Source organism: Mastomys coucha, unplaced genomic scaffold (assembly GCF_008632895.1).
Source record: "Mastomys coucha isolate ucsf_1 unplaced genomic scaffold, UCSF_Mcou_1 pScaffold21, whole genome shotgun sequence".
Taxonomy (NCBI): Eukaryota; Metazoa; Chordata; class Mammalia; order Rodentia; family Muridae; genus Mastomys; species Mastomys coucha.
In genome coordinates, this window is record NW_022196904.1 from 66343548 (window position 1) to 66364529 (window position 20982).

The 20982-nt window shown below is 40.0% G+C and overlaps 1 protein-coding gene across 8 annotated transcripts in view; it reads left to right on the forward strand.

Annotated features, from left to right (window-relative positions):
- Window positions 1–20982, forward strand: part of Agbl1 (ATP/GTP binding protein like 1) — an 887643-nt gene that overhangs the window by 55706 nt on the left and 810955 nt on the right. For all 8 annotated transcript variants that reach the window (XM_031387026.1, XM_031387022.1, XM_031387027.1 and 5 more), the window contains exon 2: window positions 20358–20421. In XM_031387026.1, the coding sequence (XP_031242886.1) occupies window positions 20358–20421 (64 nt within the window). The remainder of the gene's footprint in view (window positions 1–20357; window positions 20422–20982) is intronic.

Genomic DNA, 20982 nt, shown 5'->3' on the forward strand with positions numbered 1-20982 from the left:
AAAAAAAAAGTTATTTTTTATAGTTAGGGTTATCTGTGCAATGCACTACAAAACTAATGTCTTAGATTCTTCTCTACTTGGAAAGGTCTGAAGGATTCTGGGGAGACCCCATGTTTTTAGAAGTGTCAGGTGTGTCAAGAGCCAGGGACTTGTACACTTTGCAGCCTTGTGTCAATCAGCACAAAGCGTAAAGGCAGCTCTCTGAGATTAGTCTTGGAACAGTCTCTTAGACTTACTTACGTTTTTCAGGATGACAGATGATTTTTTCCCTACCATAATGTGCTACAGTCCAACAATGCCTAATGTAGTCATTGTGCAATTAGCATTAAATTAGTTATAGGACAAAATGAAACAAATTTGGCTTTTGAAAATGAGGACTTTCATAAAAGGCCAAACTTGAGTGAAAGAAAGCCAGAGAACATTTCAACTCAAAAGGCAATTTGCTTTGCAAAAGGAAGTCAGGCAAATTACAGCCCATCATACCTAATTAGTGCACACATTTGCGTTTAAATGTATGCTCTTCCTCTAAGGAACCTTCTTCAAGTTCCTTCCCCCTTCACCTCCCCACAGCCAGAATTCACTGTTCATGCTGATGGTGAAATAGGCATCAGAGCAACATGATATTGGCTATTTCCTGACAGGGTTGTAAGAGGTACTGACAGATTGCGCATCACAGAAAGTCCTGTTCATGCAGTTAACAGCCACCCGATTAGGAAGGATTATGTGGAAATTCCCAGGAAAACTCGATGCACTAAACGAATTTCTCCCTTACACGTCAAGGATTTATTAAAGACTTTACCTAGACGTGTGTGTGTGTAATCTCTGTAATGGAGCTGAGTTCTACCCTATACCTCTAATAGTAGGCTAGCTTAGTGAGTCTTTGGTTAAAAATGGCTAGAAAGGTAAAAAGACTAATTTCAGAGCAGGGAAACATGACTAACAAGTTACTTAAATGGTTAATTGTGTTATGACATCATCCTTGATGTCACGTGGCTATCATGGGGTCCTTTGTATGGGATGGGTGGAAACTTTCACCACTGAAGACCATTTTCCCAGTGTGGTAGTAGGAAAAGAGTTAGAAACAAGCAGACTGAGGACCATTTTAATAGGATATCTTTATACTGGCTTCTCTCAATATTGTAAAGGTCATGAAAAGGAAGAAATGACTGATAAGCAATTCTACACCAGAGGAGTCTGAGGAGACTTGGCCTTTAAATGAGATGCAGTTGCCTGGATAGGACAGTGGAACAGAGCAAGAACAAGGGTGGATAAGCTCATGAATTCAGGGAAGTCTAGAGTTCCCTTAACAACAATATATGAGTATTAGTTTCTTCTTCTCCCTCTTCCACCTTCTCTGTCTGGTGCTGAGGATCAAATACAGGATCTCATGTGCACACTATGCTATGATTTGCTGTTAGGCTATCAGCGCTGCTTTTTTTCATTTTGGCAACCATAACATGCTATTGGATATGCTTAACAAGGAGGATTTGGGGGCCTTCTTTACCGTCTTTGAAACCTTTCTGTCAACCTAAATTATTCAAAATTTTAAAATCCAGGATTTTTGTTTTCTGTACAAGTAGCTCTCAGTCTACCTATTTTTATTTATCTTTAATAGATATTTTATTTACACTTCAAATCTTATCCCCTTCCCAAGTTTTCCCTCCAGAAACCCCCACCCCATCCTCCCTCCACCCCCGCTTCTTTGAGGGTGCTCCCCAACCTGCCTACCCACTCCTGCCTCTCTGCCTTGGCATTCCCTTACACTGGGGTATCGATCCTTCACAGGGCCTCTCCCATTGATGCCCAGCAAGGCCATCATCTTCTGCTACATATGTGGCTGGAGCCATGGGTCCCTCCATGTATACTCTTTGGTTGGTATTTTAGTCCCTAGGGGGGTCTGGTTGGTTGATATTGTTCTTCCTATGGGTTTGCAAACTCATTCAACTCCTTCAGTTCTTTCTCTAACTCCTCCATTGGGGACCCCATGCTCAGTCCAATGGTTGGCTGCGAGCATCCACCTTTGTTTATGTCAGTCTCTGGCAGAGCCTCTCAGGAGACAGTTATATCAGGCTCCTGTCAGCAAGCACTTCTTGGCATCTGGAATAATGCCTGGGTTTGGTGTCTGTATATGGGATGGATTCCTAGATGCGGCAGTCTCTGGATGGACTTTCTTTCATACTTTGTCTCTGTATTTTCTCCTGTGAGTATTTTGTTCCCCTTTTAAGAAGGGTTGAAGCATCCACACTTTGGTCTTCCTTCTTCTTGAGCTTCATGTGGTCTGAGAATTGTATCTTGGGTATTCTGAGCTTTTGTGCTAATATCCACTTCTCAATGAGTGCATACTGTGTGTGTTCTTTTGTGACTCTGTTATCTCACTCAGGATGATACTTTCTAGTTCCATCCATTTCTAGTTCAACCTTTTCCTCTTTCATCTTTAGCCCATGTTGGCTTTGAACTTCATACATCGCCAAGGATGACCTTGAACTTCTGACTTCCTGCCTTTATCCCATAGAGTGATATGATTATCGGCATGCACCACCACAATGGTGTAAATGGTGTTGGAATTTAAACTCAGGGCCTCGTGCATGCCAGGCAAACACTCCAGCAACTGAAACACATCCCTAGCTTACTCCCATTTTTTTCATGGACTTAGCTATGAATCTTAATATTGACCTTCTATATGGTTTTATAGAAATATATATGTTCTTCGTGAGTGTCTATGCTTCTAATGTTATGGCTCAGATACAAATTTTCAGAATGTTATTTCCTAAGAGGAAATGTTTTTGATGGTAATTCATGATTAAGTTTTTGACAATTGATCATGGAGACTGAAAATTAGAAGAGGGTCAAAATATTTAACCTAATTGTGGACAAAGTAACTTACAAGCATCCACAATGGCAAGTTGGCAATATTATTATTACAGATAGTCACAAAACAGATGGGAGTTAAAACAGTAGACTTGATTTTGAGGAGGAATGAATAAAATGGGGCTTTAGATGTAGTTTTACTAAACATTCCCCAAAGTGAGGCTGTGTCTTTGTAGTACCTCTGGGAGACTGAAAGCTGTCTTCTCTTGCTTATGGAGCTGACTCTCTTTGCCATGCGGGGAGAGGAGAACTGTAGTTTTCAATCCTGGCTGATCTGTGCTTGTTTTACACAGTTGACTCCCTAAAAAGTTTAAGACAAGTAATACGCAGGTTTGGTTGCCTAGGCCTGGGTTACTTTACTTGTTGTAGTACAGTGGTTCTCAACCTCCCTAAGGCTGAGATCCTTTTATACAGTTCCTCATGCTGTGGAGATCTCCAACCATACAATTATTTTTCCTTGCTACTTCATAACTTTAATTTTCACAATGTTGTGAATTGCAATGTAAGTACCTGTGTTTTTTGGTGGTTTTAGGCCCTAAATGGACATGCATTAGCCCCTTCATACACTGAATTCAGTTTAGACATGAGTGTGATAACTTGTCAGAATTTTGAGTCTGTGGGGGCTTGCTTTGAATGTGTGTTGAGAATCCTCACACTGATCTTGTCCCTGATGTCAACTTCTACTCTGGATTATTGTATTAAAGAATATCCAATAGTTTCAAGTAAATAATTGATTGAATAGGTTGACAAAAAGACAGGTAAATGGGCATTTTGTGATAAAGTCATGACTCCATAATGGATGTAGTGCCTTTGTCATCTCGTCCTTCTTCTGGATAGGCAAAGAGATGCTGCTGATTCATAAGTGCTCCCAACCCAGCTGGGTTTTCAGATTCCTTGAGAGGATAGACAGAAACAATTTCTATTCATGACACTTGCTGAGTAATTCAACACAAAAGAGAAATGAATGCAAAGCAGGTAGGAGAAGTAAAACAAATTTGTTCTCCATAAGTGAGACTTTTGAGCTTGGGGCCTATGAAGTGTCTTCTTGGTTCTTGGAGTTTAGCTATGACAACTAAATGGAAGAGTTTCCTGGTGTCTTCAATGCCTTTTGTGATCTTATAGACCTGTATGCATGCTTTTAGATTATCAAAAATGTGACTTTATTCATTGACTTCCATATAGGCAGACCATTTTCCCCAGGGTTTTGTGACAACCTTTAACCTTGAAGCCTTGGTCTAAGTGGATGTATAATGCTGCCTCCACCTTTTGATGCTCTTCTCTCTATCATAATTCTTATTGATTTTAACCATGCGTTTTTATAAGTTTTATAACCCTTAGGGTTGACAGTGATTTTGGGGAGTCCTCTGGTTTTCTTGGGTGTACTCTATAAGGAAGGCAAAATACCATTCTACTGGGGAAACCGTAAGTGGGATATGTATTCCACATTATCATATGAAAAGCATTTGTTCTTGTCTGCACCCTCATGAAGTACTTCCTGGATGCATGAGGCCTTGGGTGAGATTATCCACCATCATGAGTGTCTAAGCAGTGTTCCTGGTCCAGTTCTAGTGTGAAATCTGTGGTTTCTTGTAGCTCTAGGGTGGGACATTTACACGTTCAAAGACATATCTAGCATATTTATAGATTGATGCCAAGATCTATGTGGCCTTTTCAGTAAGAGATGAGATTTCTCTGGAAGAATAATTTTTTTAACCATACTTAACTTTACATAGTCATGATTAACACTGGACATCTTATTCGGCAAAGGAATCCACAGGATACATGATATGTAAACAGATGAAATATATGTTAACTACTTCTTTAGTCTTGGGATGATGTGGAAATAAAGTTTTTGGGCATTTTCAAAGAAATATGTTGCTTAATTTGTTCCCCAAACTGCTTTCTCTTTAGCTGCTTCATTTTAGTTATGTTTATCATAACAAACCCTATAATAAACTCTCACATATGTATCTGACCACATAGCCATCCTGGATATTCTAGTTATGGAAGGATTTGCTTTGAAGATGAACATTGTTTGGATGCAAATCACAGTTGAGATCCTTCAGAGGCATTTGGAATGAGCTAGTTATTTTCAGGAGCTCATGATGTGGTTTAAATTATTTTTAAGATGATCCCCTTCAAATGAGGAGGTTATGCTACCTACACAGGCTGGGTAATCTCTTTCTTAAGGAAACTTCAAAAAGGTAAGTATTGAGAATTATTTTTCTTCTTGAGTTACTCCCCAGCAATCTGGCTCTCAAAGAAGGGAATTTTTAATCTCTGTCTTTCCTGTAACTGACCTTGGCTATTTTGACTGTTCATAGAGGGGCTCATTTATTCAAAAATATTGTAATTTTGTTTTCAATCTTGGCTATTGTTGGTGCCATTGATAACTCCTTATTACTGTTAGAAACTCTGCAATATATATATATACATATATATATACATATATATATATGTATATATATTTCTTATCATTGTTGTTGAGTATTTTCCTTTCCTGAAGACTGTGATCAACACTAGAGTTAATCTTTGATGAATGAGGTGCTTCTTGAAATAGGAAATAGCTTGGGAAATTACCTTTCATGGTGGAATGGGAAGCCCAGTATCTGATGATATTGTTTATGGTGATCTATAGTCTTGTAGTATAGATGTACAAGACAATCCAGGATGAAAAGGCATCAATGTAATCCTCTAGAGAGTGAGTCTTGTCAAGGATGAGTGGGAAATCATAAGTGGAAACTTGATTATGGCAGAACCAAGCTCACAGTCTATAAAAACTATTTGTATCTCTTTCAACAAAGCATCGGGCTGCCTATTCTGCCCACTATGGTGGTTATGTATGAACATGTGTCAATATTAGTCAAAGAAATGAGGTTAAAAATATTGACCACTTCTCGGACCAATGCACAAAGTCTCCTGAGAAAGAGCTTTACAATTTTTCTCTTTTATTGATACAACTGAATACTTTTGAAAGTTCTGTGAATGAAAAAGAATCCCTCTTTTTGTAATTAGGCCACTTATACATTTGGGGGTTATTTATTATAGTGGTCACATTATTTTATCTAGCACATATAACAGAGAGACTTTACTCCTCTGCTTGCTAAGTAGTTTCTTGTAATGCCAAAAGTGTGAGATCTGGAGCTGTTTGTAGCACCAGGGTTCTGGCTTTGTAGGTTGGTAACTAAGATAGTTGGAAGATGATGCTCTTTGATCAGAGAGTCAGTTTCTGAACACTAGCTGCTCCCTGCCTGTGGTATATCCCATCCCTTCCCCCAACTCAATAGCAGTGTTCTGCCATTATCAATGGAGGCAGAAAGGACAAATTTAAGTTATAGTGATTCATTCCTATTTTTTTATATCTTCTTTTTTTCCTCACTGAAATATTTTGTTTGCTAGATCCAAAGAAACAATCCACACTTAATACAAGGAAATTAAAAAAAAAATTGTATCACTTGATAGCAGTAGCAGATTTTGTTACTGAGAATTTCATACATTCACATCACATGCATTGACCAAGTCCACTCCTATACCTTTCCTTCCAACGTTTTCCCATATTCCCCCCAATTTCCTCTTCCTGCTTCATATTCTGTGTTTTTCAATCCACTGAGCCCACCTAGTGCTGACAATATGTCCATGGTTATGGGATCATCTGCTAGAGAGAGGACAACTTCTGATGGGTGTGGTTCCCTTTTCTTCACATACATACTAGCATTTTTTTTTTCTTTTTAAATCTTATCATGCTTACTGGAGTCAGATGAAATCTCAAAGTGGTTTTAATTTGCATTTTCTTGATGGCTCAGAATATTTCTTAGTTATTTGAATTTCTTCAACCCCACCCCATTTTTCTTCCTTAAAAAAGCAAACAAGATTTATTTTTATTTTATGTGTGTGGGTCTTTTGCTTGCATGTATGCCTTCTACACCAGAAGAAGGCCGGAGGAAGAGAGTTTGTCCCCTGAAATTATTATGAACCATCACATGGATGCTGTGAATTGAACCCAAGTTTTATGAAAGAGCAACCTGTGCTAGTCACTACTGAGACATTTCTCTAGCTCCTGTATTTGTTTCATTTTTTTCTCTTTTGAGAAGTCTATGCTTGGTTCTATGTCCCAATTTTTAATTAGGTTGATTATTGTCAAAGCTTTGCTTTGAGTGGCTTTACATAGTCTAGACACAAGCCAGCCCTCTGCCAGATATTTTGCAATTAAACATTTTCTTATTTTTTAGGCTGCCTCTTCATATAAATGATGTTGTCCTCTGCTATACAGAAGCTTTGTAGTTTCATGTGGCATCATTTGTCAGCTCTTATTCTTAATGCTGTGCTCAGAGGATCTTCTCAGAAAGTCTTTCCTTGGGTGTATATGTTCAAGCATCTTCACTACTTCTACCATATTCAGGGTATCAAGTCATATGTCATATCTGTGGTCCATCTAGAGTTGAACTTTTGGAAGGATGAGAAATGAAGATCAAGTTTCATTCTTCATGTAACTATTGAGTTTGAGCTTTGTAGAAGATGATGCTTTTTCTTCAATATCTATTGTTGGCCTCTTCAGAAAAAAATCAGTTGGCTATAGCAGTGTTGTCTTATATGGAGGTCTGTAGTACTATTTCATTGATCCATATCTATTTTTATGGCAGTACCATGTTGTTCATATTACTATAGCTTTGTAGTATAACTTGAAATCTGGGATGATGATACTTCCAGCAGTCATTATTGCTTGGGGTTTGTTTTGGCTATCTTGGGCCTTTTGTATAAACCAGAAAACATTTATTCTTTTCATTTGTATCATTATCTTCATTGGCTACATTGAGAGGGATATCATATTATACAGGTTTTTTTTGTCATAGCATTATCATAGTGTTTTCCAAGTGGTTGTACTTTTCAGTACTTATATATGCTTTGCTGTCACAGATGGGTCTGGAATTAGGAGATGGCTTTTACCTACTTGAGTAGAAGCCAGAGACATTGCTAAATATCTTATCTTCCACTCTTACACTTCAACATATTCTCATTTACTTCAAATATAAACATTAGGTTAAGAAACCTTGCATTAGTGTAAGTTAATTTGTTGAAATTATATTTTAAAAGATAATCAGCAGAGTAGGCATTTTTAAGAGAATGTGTGCAGGTTAAGGAGAAAGAGATAAGTAAAAATTATGAAGGCCGAAGGTGAATGCTAGGCTACTTTAATGGACCAGAGGCTGCAGGCCAACAAACATGGACTGAAGAAAAAAAAATTACCCCTTCCCAGGAATATGGCAATTGTTCAGCTGTGCTTTTGAAATGTCTTAATACTGTCTCAAATTAATTAAGCCCACAGGAGATTGTTGTGGGGAGAGGTCAGGGACCATTATATTGAGGTTATATTTCTTATGAGGCCTCTGTCTCTAAAAGCAGGGAGGTGTGCTTTAACAGTGCTTCACACTCTCCTTGAGCAGGTACCTGTCCTCTGAAGTCCTTGGCATACTTCCAGCAGATGGACACATTACCACTTTCTGACTTCTCATTTTCAGAGTGTGGCACTAAAATGTGACTGCTGCCCCTATACCAAAGCAACAGAAAGTATGCCTCCTAACATGAAGACCTATTGTCACAGTCTGACATCATAGAATGGTCCTAGCTTGTTGTGGCTCCTGAAACTGGAAGGGTCCAATGGTGTTCTCTTTAATTATAGCGTAAGCGATGGAGGAGGACAGCACATGGGGTCCAGAGAAGGTGCATGATTAATCTGAAGTCATAATGGAAACATCAGGGTTAGGACTAGGTTTACCTTCTCCAAGTCTTATGTGTTTCTGTAGTCTTTCATGGTAGCACTTAAAAAATTAATCAATAATTCAGAGAAAAGCTCAGTAAAATCTTTGTTGGATTTTCAGTTTAAATACCAATCTAGCTGGCTCTACTCTGCTCTCTCCCCTCTGTCTGTCTGAACCGGTTAAAGGTCAAATGCTTTGACCTTTTAGAGGTCAGACTTACAATGCTCTTTTATTGATCAGCTGCTGAAAGAAGTTCACTATTGTTCTGCATGAAATCACAACTGCTTTTTTAATGTGAATTAATTTTTTTCCCTTCACAATTAGACTAATCAAATATTTGGAAAATACTTCCCAGGGCAGTCTTAGTTGGTGTGTTTTTGAGGTTGCTGTCAGAAGTTGCCATCTAAAGCTGCCATTTCTCTGGTTATATGAGGCTGCTTACTCCACTCAGCTAACACTTGATGCCTGCTGTTCCCAGGTCAGTGGTTTTCTTCACTGACAGTCCATCAGCTTGGGGCCTCTTAGAGTATGGTGACTTCAGAGTGTTTTATACTCTTACATGGAATTTTGAATTATAAATGTCAGTGTCCCACTGTCATGATACTTACTCCTTAACTTTCAAATTACATTGCTTTTTATGATCTTGCTTCAAAAGACATCCAGTTCTACTTCAATTTCACTCTACCTGGTAATAAGAAAGTTCCCAAGATTGTCACATTGAAGGGTAGAAGACATAGCTCTTGCCTGTTAATGATCAGTCCACCAAAGTATTTGAGGACATGTTAAGATTCTCACAGTTTCTACCCTATATTTTAAATGCTTTCCCAAAAGACACATTAATTTGACTATTGTTGAATGACTGATTTTCTTTTTCAGACTTTCCAGGTTTCAAAAAAAATCAATTCATAAAATATGGAAAAAGTTGCTCTTTATTTATGAGAACATTATTCTGTTGTCCTCAATTTTCTCATCATTACAAGTGGAATAGAGACAGGCAAGTGAAATATGAGAATTTTGTTTTGAGGGCTAAAAAGTAAATGATCCCTAAAATAATAGGCACATAAATGATACTGTCATAGAGCAGAATGCATGGCATAGCAGTTCATATCATGCCCGGATTTCTCTGGATCTCTCTCTCTCTCTCTCTCTCTCTCTCTCTCTCTCTCTCTCTCTCTCTCTCTCTCTCTCTCTCTCTCTCTGTCTGTACATGAGACTATGGTGTGGGCCCATGTGTGTGTTAATGCTTGTGCCTCTGTGTACATTTGCAGTGGTCAGAGGAGAACACATTGTATCATTCTCTGCCTTTCTTTAAGACAGGATCGCTCACTGAACCTGTAGCTTAACTGGTAGCTATCAACTGTTAGCAATTCTATTATCCCTATCTCCCACAACATTGAGATTATAGACATGTGTGAGATCATACATGGCCTTTTACATAGGTGCTGGGATCTGATCTCATTTCCTCCTGCTTTCACAAAAGCATTTACCCTCTGAGCCATCTACAGAATTCATCTACAGAAAATGCCCATTTTGTAACTCTAAATTGTATATAATGTCTCTGAAAATAGCTCTTGATACTGGGGCTTAAGGATGGCCATTTTTTATAAGAGTATAGAAAATTCATGTTGGTCTAATATCTATGGAAGAACAGGCATCTCTGCCTACCCCTAATAAGTTTAGTGTATGCTTGTATTGGTTATTTTCCTTGTTGCTGTGGCAAAAATGCCTGAGAAGAGCATCTTAAAGAAGGAAGAGTGTCACAGGAGCCTTCCATGTCTCTCATTCTCAATTGTGACTGCCCCACCCCCAGGTAAACTGTTTAAACAGGAAGCCATTGAAGAGAACACTTAAATATTGTGATAGGGATCCTGAAGTATAGCTCTTCATAGGTGATGGCTTCTGGCAGGGTGGGGAAGAACTATATTTTCTATAAGGGACCAGCTCCTGGCAGTTTGACCACGATCCAGTGAGTATTTGGGCAACATAAATTGGACTTGATATAAATTTCTTTTTTCTTTTCTTTTTTTCTGTGGGGATGTCACAAGGGAGGAGGGAACATGCCTGAGAGTACCAGGAAATGAATGTGATAAGGGTGGATTATACAAAATTCCCAATTAATCAATAAAAATATCATGTTTTAAAAAAGAAGAAGAATGTGTTTTGAGTTATAGTTTGAGAGTACAGAGTCCATCATGATGAAGACATCAGGAAGGTGCAAGACACCTGATCACACTATATTTGTAGTCAGGAAGCAGAGGGAAAGTGGCAAAGGAAGGGGGAGTGGGAGCCAGACCTAGCTTCAGGACCCTATCCATGGGATGATGTTGCTCACATTCAAACTGGATCGTCCCTCCTCAGTTAAACCTCTCTGGAAACAGTCTCATAAATACACTTAGAGTTGGGTCTCTTAGAGGATCTGAGTCCAGTTAAGTTGACCTCAAAGGATCATCTTTGGCTCTTGATCAAGCCTGGCAATTAACTTTATATCATAGCTACCAAGACTGTATTTTCCTGGTTCATAACTCTGTTTTAGGTCATCTGGGCTGGTGGGGTGGTATGGAGCAACCTGGAACTTGCACAGGTTTTGCTCTTGAATACGGTGCCCAGAACCTCAGCCACCATGATTCTGAAACACAGGAAGATATTTGAGACTAAAGATGCTTCATTTTCTGGTTAGATTCCTTGAAAGACCTCTGTGGTCTGTGCTGCTGCTGCTGCTAGAGGCCACAGTGATATCTGTGGCTCATGCTGCAGCCGAAGGCCATGTTGATATCTGTGATTCCTGCAGCCACTGCAGGCTGGTTCATAATGCCCGTGGGGATCGTATTGCTATCTGTGATCAGGATGTGTGTACTGAAGGAGACCATGTTGATGTCTGTGGTCAGTGCTGCCACCAGAGGCTATGCTGATTGATGTTAGTGATTCATGCTGTATCCAGAAGCCATATTGAGGTTTATGGTCCACGCTGCCACCAGGGCCTATAATGAGTTCTGTTTTCCATGCTGCTTCTGGAAACCCTGTGGCTGTCTGTGGTTCATGCTACTGCCAGAAACCATGTAGAAGTCTATAATCTGTGGACTTGCCAGCTGTTACGGTCAATAAAACGTCTTTTGTAGTGATATTGATGATTGCCAACTTATAATTGAGAAGGAGAGATATTGAAGGCTTCTGTGATACCTCCCAGCCTCCCGCACAAAGAAACAGTCCAGACAGAAAGCTGGGAGGAATGGGAAGCTAGTGTAATTGTGTGCAGTGTATAGGAGAAGAAGTAGAGGAGGAGGGGGTTAGAGAGAAGAGGAGGAGGATAAGGAGGATAAAGAGGATAAGGAGGAAGAGGAGGAGGGGAAGAAGGAGGAGGAGGAAATTCTGGGGAAAAACGTAACTAATTACAGGACTCAGAAAGGGAGCATCTTTCCATTTGCTTAAGAATTTCATAAATTCATTGTTTTTAATAGCTAAGTAGTACTCCATTGTGTAAATGTACCACATTTTCTGTATCCATTCTTCTGTTGATGAACATCTGGGTTCTTTCCAGCTCCTGGCTATTATAAATAAGGCTGCTATGAACAAAGTGGAGAATGTGTTCTTGTTATATGTTGGAGCATCTTTTGGGTATATGCCCAGGAGTGGTATAGCTGGGTCCTCAGGTATTACTATGTCCAATTTTTTTGAGGAACTGCCAGACTGATTTCCAGAGTGATTGTACCAGCTTACAATCCCACCAACAATGAAGGAGCATTCTTCTTTCTCCACATCCTTGTCAGTATCTGCTGTCACCTGAGTTTTTGATCTTAGCCATTCTAACTGGTGTGAGGTGGAATCTCAGGGTTGTTTTGATTTGCATTTCCCTGATGACTAAGGGATGATTTCTTTAGGTGCTTCTCAGCCACTCCGTATTCCTCAGTTGAGTGAGGTAACTCAGTCACAAAAGAATACACATACTATGCACTCATTGATAAGATATTAGCCCCAAAACTCGGAATACCTAAGATACAATTCACAGACCACATGAACCTCAAGAAGAAGAAAGACCAAAGTGTGGACACGTTAGTCCTTCTTAAAAGTGGGTACAAAATACTCACAGGAGGAAATATGGAGACAAAGTGTGGAGCAGAGACTGAAGGAAAGGTCATTAAGGGACTGCCCCACCTGAGGCTCCATCTTGTATACAGTCTCCAAACCCTGACACTATTGCAGATACCAAGAAGTACTTGCTGACAGAAGCCTGGTATAGCTTTCTCCTGAGAGGCTCTTTTAGAGCCTGGCGAACACAGAAGCGGATGCTTGCAGCCGACCATTGGACTGAGCATGGGGTCTCCAATGGAGGAGTTAGAGAAAGGTCTGAAGGAGCTGAAGGGATTTGCAATCTATAGGAAGAACAACAATATCAACCAACCAGACCCTCCATAGCTTCCAGGAACTAAACTACCAACCAAAGAGTACACATGGAGGGTCCCATGGTTCTAGCCGCTTATGTAGCGGAGGAGAGCGTGGCCTTGTTGGACATCAATGGGAGGAGAAGCTCTTGGTCCTCGGAAGGCTCTATGACCCAGTGAATGGCAATGCCATGGGGTGGGGAAAGGGGAGTGGGTGGGTGAGCACCCTCATTGAAGCAGGGGGGGAGAGGATGGGATGGGGGGTTTCCAAAGGGGAGACCTGGAAAGGGGATGGCATTTGAAATATAAATAAATAAAATATCCAATAAAAAAATTGGAGGAAAAAAAGGAAAGAAAGAAAGGGGGCACCTTCTCAGTGCCTTTGGGATGAAGGTTCCTGAGATGTGACTGAGTCCATGGCTTTTTAGGAGTATGGTTGAGTCCCCTCTCTTGGTTGCATTTAGCATGCGTTTTATAGGTAGTGGAGCCAGGGAGCATCAAAGCAATAAATGGCAGCTTCTGGCTGGAGCAAGGTGATGCTGACTCCCTCCTTCCCTTCCTCAGTGTTGGTGTAGAGGTCTGGGCTGCAGGCACCAGGAGGCATTGTTTACTTGCCATGTTTAGAATCTGTCTAAAAGAAATGGAAATTGTTTGGCACTACTTTTCAGTCATCTTGAATTGTAACCTGCACAGTTCGTGCTATAATTTGTCAACTGTGTCTCGAAGAGACATCACAGCTTGCCTAGAATAGAGACAGAGCTGGCATTCCAGTGAATGCCGTTTAAAAGAAATCAGAGAACCTTTCAGGGATATGATGCTGTTGATTACTGCTGTGATTAGCATTAGGGCTGGGAGACTTCACCATCCACCAAGTGGCAACAAGTGTGTTGGGTGTTGTTGACAAAGCTTGGGATTCTTGATTGTTTTTGCCAGAGGAGGCAACCTCACTCTCTCCAGATGCACATTCATTTTCCCTCTGTTCTCCTTATGCTTATGAGCATTTTGCTAAGTCGGGGACATCGTGACCCAGATGGAAAACTGACTCAGGAGCCTGTACCCCTAATGACCTTCCAACCTATTTTTAGATTATTCACCTTCTCTCCAGTATGTCTGCCCACACACATGCACATTAACTCATGATTTATTGAGTATTTATTGTAACCAGATTTTTTTCATCTGATATGCTGTATCTAACCAAATTAACACCAAGGAGTTAGGAAAAATTATTAGGGAAATACTGTGAATATGGAATTAAGTTTTATAGAGGTAACAGAAACTGGACTAAAGTGAACCTGCACTGTGAGCACATCTTTGGGCTGGAGGTGTAACTCAGCAGTAGAAGACTCTTCTAGCATGTTTGAATTGCATACTCGGTATAGTTAGGTAACAATGCTCTTGCTGCAACATACATTCAGAAAAATTTCAGGATTGAGGAAAACATGGCAGCAAGGTCATGGCAGATTTCACATTGTGTTTTTAAGTTGTCCTGTGCAATCCCATGACATCCATTTCATTCTACTTCGCTCTAACCCATCCTGTTACACGTCAGAGCACCCCATCCATTTTTATACCTTCTCATTTCATTCAGGCCCATGTCTTCTATCTCATCCCATTCTGTAGCTTTCCAAATGCTTCTCTGTGCAAGACCCCATTGGAGGTCCTACGGATGCCAAATGGAATGATTCAGAATTCTTAGTCTAGAGGAGTTCACCACCCAGATGAAGTATGGATGATTGAAAGTGGCTGAAAATATCCACTCTCTTGCTTGAAGAGTCAACTAGGACCTTCCATTTGAATATGAGAGCGAATTATACAATTAACTGATAAAATGTAGTGAATCTGACACATTGGTTGCTGAGACAATGCCAAAGGAAGCCTTGAGACTTTGAGCTAATTCTCCTTCAAGGTTATCCCTGGGGGAAATCAGATGCCATGTCAGACATTCAAGATACTTAAGAATTCTGCTGCTAAAAAGAACATTTGTAGTCAATGGTCTGACATGAGCTCAGATTTCCAGATTACTTCACCAGTCTAAGACGTTTGACCAGCATATCTGCCTGTTGTGGGAATTACAAAAACTGAAACCACCCCACAAACTCCATTTCCCACCTGGCCACGTTTTTGAACTGGTACCGTTTGGTCTCAATACTAAGCTCTGCTGGGTTTTTGTTATTTTTCTCCCAGCAAGTTACATCTCGCTCTCATGCAACTCTTTACACCCCCAACAATCATTCATCTAAATAGTGCCTAAAACCTGGTAAGTAAAGCATGACTCTTAAGGCCTTAATATCCAATCAGATTTATATAATAATAAAAACACAGTTACAAGATGCCAATATAATAGTTTCTGAACCAAATAATAAGGACAATATTCTAACCCAATTAATCTATTTTTTAAAAACCTTTGCTTGGTTGTATAACCTCGTGGGGTCAGGCTCGTTCTCATTGTCTGTCTCCATGATTCCGACCTCCTTCCTGCTACTCTGACCTTTCTCCTCCTCCAACTCTCATTCCACCTCTCTATTCCTGTCCAATCACAGGTCTGTCACTACCCTAATGTGATTGGACAGAGAAAATGCTACAGCATCTGCTGACCTCTTTTGACCCTAGTTACCACCAAAGAGAGCAGAAGAAACTGCCAACAAAGTTCTGTCCCAATTTTCCAGCCCCCAAATCAAAAGATCTGGTAAAAGACGATTGTCTGAAGCCATCGAGCTTCAAAGTAGTTTATTACTCAGCTACATAACTAGAGAAGAGATAAGAAGATAACTGTTTAAGCATTCTAAGGAAGAGTAGGTATAAAATGTTGTTGAGGAAACAAATGCACAGAAAATAAGTTTGTTTCTTGTGAGGTCAAGCATTGCTCCACTTATGTGGGTACCAATTGTACCATAATCCTTGTGAACAGGGTCTGCTGAATCCCTTGACTTGTACAGTACCCAGTGTGTTCAGACTTTTGAAAATTGTGAATAATGAGTGCTGAGAAGGCAAGATAGCAGAGGGAATTATACAGAAGTGGGGCCTGAAGCTGGAAACTTAAATATGATTGGAAGAGGGAGGACAAATGATGCCAACCAACGGCATCAGAATGAACAAATCCCTGAAGGCGCAAATATCCATGATGCTCTTGGGCACCCTCACTGGCTCTGTGTAGTTGACATGTTTTGACCCAGGGCCCTAGAAAGGACTGGAAATGTTCTTTCATGGCAGGGATGTGAAGGATTTTATTTTCATACCATCATTCTGAAGCAGGAAGATGAAGGTAAGAGGGAGATATAGAGAATTTGAAGGCAAAGAGGCAACAAATTCAAAACAGTCTATGAGAAAATTGCAATTCAAAACTGCAGTCTCTGAAAGACACTGTTTGTTCTTCCAACTGTTTGTCTCTCCCTGAAAGCTTGGCAGATCCATTTTTTATTGGAAAGTCTTAACCGACAGGGGATTACTCAGTGATTCATTTAAAAGGAATCATTAAAGGAAAATCACGGCACATCACATCCTGCCTTCTTTAATTGCTCATTTATTATTACTGTGGGTGAGATAACGGCTTTGTGCTATTCTTCTAAATAGTGTAAAATATTTATTGGTAAATATAGCAATGCATAAATTAATGTCAGTTGAGAGTTTGTGGGGGCATTTTTCCCTCCACTGATAGCCATAATTTTTACTTAAAGAAAACAAACATGATGTATTTTGGTTGAGCATTGAGTGAGAGCTTTGTGAGCTCAGTGTCTGTAGGAAGGAGTTGTCTTCTTTGCTTCTTTGTCAATGTGGGAGTTTCTGGGTGGACCTAGAGCATGTCTTTAAAATCAATTTCTTTTTTATTAAGAACAGTGCACTTGGGAAGGAGGCATATAGAGGTGTAAACTTTTTTCTTTAGGGGGTCACAGCTGAATTCAGAAGCAAACTCTTCAACTTTAAGAGGCTTTTATACGTGAGGGTATTTGTTATATTTCTTATCTCAAAGTCCACAGGTAAGTGGTTCTGTAGAGTTGATTTGTTGGCTTAACAATGTCACCTAGGATTCAAGATAATGTCTTCATACAACAACATCCAAAAATAGGAAGTGTATTACTTTTTTCCTCTGAAGAAAATCATTTTTAGAATCTTCCAGCAGACTTCCACTCAGATTTTCTTTTCCCAGACCCAGGATTGCTATCTACTTCTAAACTAATCATGATAACTTCAAAAAGGCTTGGAAGGTTGGCCAAAGTTCCATCTCTGTGTTGGAGAAAAGGGATAAGTATCCTCCATTAGTACTAGAATTCTCCTTTGAAGCAATTAATAATATTTATTTATTTATTTATTTATTTATATGTATATAGTGTTTTGTCTACATAAATGTAGTGTATGACATTCTTGCAGTGCTCCATGGAAACAAGTAAAGAGTATTAGATTTCATGGGACTGGGATTATAGATGGTTGTGAGCCACTATGTGGGTGCTAGGAATCAAATTTGGGTCCTCTGACAAGAGCAGTACTTTTAACCACCATGACATCTCTGTAGTCCCACAAATAGGGTTTTCACTAAGGGATCTATAGAGAGATGGCTCATTTGTGTGCAGCCTGTATTATTGGCCACAGGTCAAAGTAACTTGGGTCTGCTGATTTAATATATAACATATGTCTAGCTACATCCTTGCTGGAAAATACAGTAGCATCCTTGCTGGAAAATACAGTAGGAACATGCAAGACAAGGATGTTCTCAGGGAGTGTTCATGGGCCCTGTAACAGAACAGGCAATTCTTTATGGGGGAGATATTAATTTAATAAAACATTAAAAATAATAAAACAGGTTGCTTATTTCACCTCAGGGGGTGGGAATAGAGAGAGAAGACCTAGCTTTTGCCCACAAGGTATTTAAAATCCCCTGTACCATGTGCTCCATTCAATTGGTCACACAGAGTGCAGATTCACACGCCAATGGTGCCATGCTGCTATGCTTTGCTCTGGGAACGAGAGGTTACAGCATGGCTAGCATATCCCAAATGAAACCTCTCCATTTGATTTTCAGTCACAGACATGACTAGGTTAAATATGCCTTCCCTTGACTCTCCCAGCACCAGTGTTTACCTTTGCCACAGGCTTTAGCACTCCCAGGTCTGACTGTCTGCCAGCTGTTGTCTCAGCTGGACCCAGAGCCTGTGATGGCAGATTGCATTTTGATCAATAAGTATCCTCACTGCCTAGTTGGTGGCTAGAACATAGATGACAGCCCATGAATGTCTGCGAGATGAATGTATGAATAATTGAATGGAAGGAAATGAAAGTGGGACCCTTTATTTCCCCTCTGTCAGCTTCCACCTTATTAGTTTTTCTCTTTCTTTGTCCTCACCTCTTTATTTCCTCTTTTGTTTTCCCTTTCCTTGCAATCAGGTAATGAGTCTAGCATTTTAAGTTATGCAGCATTTGCAGTTTTCCGCAAAGCTTCTCTCTTCTCTCTTCGCGGAAAAATTGAGGTTGACCCACAATTGTCAATATTAACCAGAGAAAGAATCCCATGCACATCTTTTATTCTACTGCAAATAATTTTTGGTCTAGTTTTCAAAGGTATGAAGTTCTTCATCCCCCCTCCCACCCCCATGATAGACCTATGCCAGAAAAGATCATTTGTTTTATTTCCAGCTCTGAGTAGAGGAAGGTACCGACATCGTGTGTATACATAACTGGCAGTTGCTAGAGGGTGATATGGACTTGAGATTTGGGGTGAAATACATTCAATTAATATAATGAGAGCCATGTACAGATGTCTTTTTTAGGTCAAAGCTCCCAGAAAAAAATATCAGAGCATACCTAGTGTTTTTTCTGGTGGATGTTTGTGTTAAGTACTGGGAGGCCCCAGAGGTTTTCTCTACCTGGGAAAAGAGTTAGTAAATTCCATTGTGATATTTTGTCCATCTTAATTTTGGGGGCATCAGTTTTGATTTGTAAAAACATAGCATTAAGATATCTACCTAAAGTTTCTTAAGTGTCCCTGGAATTTTCTGCTGAGGAAAAATATTCTTGTTAGGTGTTCTGTAATGTGACTTTCTGGAAGCTACTGGTTGATAGTGGACTTGGTGGATCCCCTGGAGTTCTTTGGGATTCCACTAAAAATATTTATTTCTCCTTCTTCTCAGGAGCAACCCTCTGATGGGTGCTAAATTTACAGATTATAATAGCTAGTGAAGGGGAGATAAGAAGGAAGGTTATACATCCATGTCAGAGTGAGTGCTGAGTGATGGAGAGGTAGAAGGAGGGTATCCCAGACCTGGTTTGTGGGAGGGGTGGACATGTCACAGGGCCCAGCATGCACTAGAAGGATGAGTGCCATCCTAAAATGACCAGCCTAAAAAACAGGGACAGAGCTGCCAGAGAGGGAACAGTATGGTCAAATTTACAGACCAAGCTATAACACTTCCATAACATGGAAATACCTGTTTTGGGTAGTAGTGTTGGAATTAATAATGAAGATGGAGGTATCAGGAGAAGAAAAGCGTGAAGATGTTTGGCTTCCTGCATTTGTCCAGTGTATTGTAGAGAGTGCTTAAGGTCATAGAAGTGGAAAAAGAGAACAAGTCTTACTCATGGGAATATTAAAACTCGTAAATGATGTACTTACCCAAATAAGCAAAGACAAAAATGACTACTTCCTAATGTTACAGTGCAAAGACATAGGCCTGACTTTTGGGAACCTGGTGTGGGTTACATTTCTGGAATTATTATATAAGTTACCTCAGGGAACTCTGATTGTCCTCCCAATGTCTGAATGAAGACTTCTCTTCTGAAGAACAAGCAACAATGTCAAGACTTAGAAGGATTTCTAAAGTCATTCTCACATTATGATCTGCTACTACTCTATACTTTTCTTAAGAAAATCAAAGTTTATCTTTGTTTGACAACACAGTATTTTCATCAGAACATTTTGATAACTTTTGTTTTTGTTTTTTGTTTGCTTGCTTTTGTGTGTGTGTGTGTCTGTCTGTCTGTCTATGTGTGTGTGATTGCCATTAAAAATAATCCAAAGCTACTTAAACATATGATGTTCTTGTGACTGAGGCCCACCAAACTCCTTTAGTTTGTTGTCTCTTGGTCAATCAATACTTGTGTTTGTGTGTACCTTAATAGTATTAGTAGACTGGTCCCCAAAGAGGGTTCTTTAATACTTTAGAGACACTGCCTCTGAAACTCCTATCTCAATGAATTCACTCATTGCTACTTAAGGAGAGCTCCTCTGAACATTCTTTCACTTCACAGACTTGATCTCAGCATAACAAAGCTTAACTCTGTCTGTTCTTTGTATCTTTAACCAGGCAACTTGTATCCTCTTGCCTTTGCTAAATGTCAAGATACCTACCTGTCTGTGTTATCATTGCAGAACTCCTCTGATAAGGCATCCATCCTGGCCATCCTCCAAGTCCTCAGCGATCTGCTTTCTGTTGGTGAGTAGGCTATGCTCACATCAGATCATATAGATTGGAGACAGTGCTGGGAATCGTCTGCCTCAGGAAGGGGTATAGCTGGGTATTTTGGTAGCTTAACTTCCCTGTGTGGGGGAGAACCACCAGCCAATGTTTTCCCCTTGATGTGATCTGATAAAGCTTGTGTAGACTAGGATAATTGTACTTGGGCTCTTCAGCCTTATCACCTACCTTCCAGTGCCCAGGCGTACAAGGCAGTGAGATGGTGGGTGGTTATGCTATGGTTTTTCTTCTGTATGGCCAAATGCCTTCATCTGGTAGAACGGCTCCTCAGCAACCACATCTTGCCCTCCTTAGGCTTCCTTCCTCCATGTCCCTCAGTAGCTGGGCACTAGAGCTTTCTTAGATGTATTTTGTGGCGATGGAACTATGAATTGGTTGAACTTCAAAGGTCGTCGGGTCATTTACTTTTTCAGAAACAAGATGTCAGGACTGAGTAGCTACGTGTCATCTGAGTTAACTGGATTAAGAAATATTGGCACAAACAGGCAACATTAAGGATGCATGGCATGCCAGAGATAA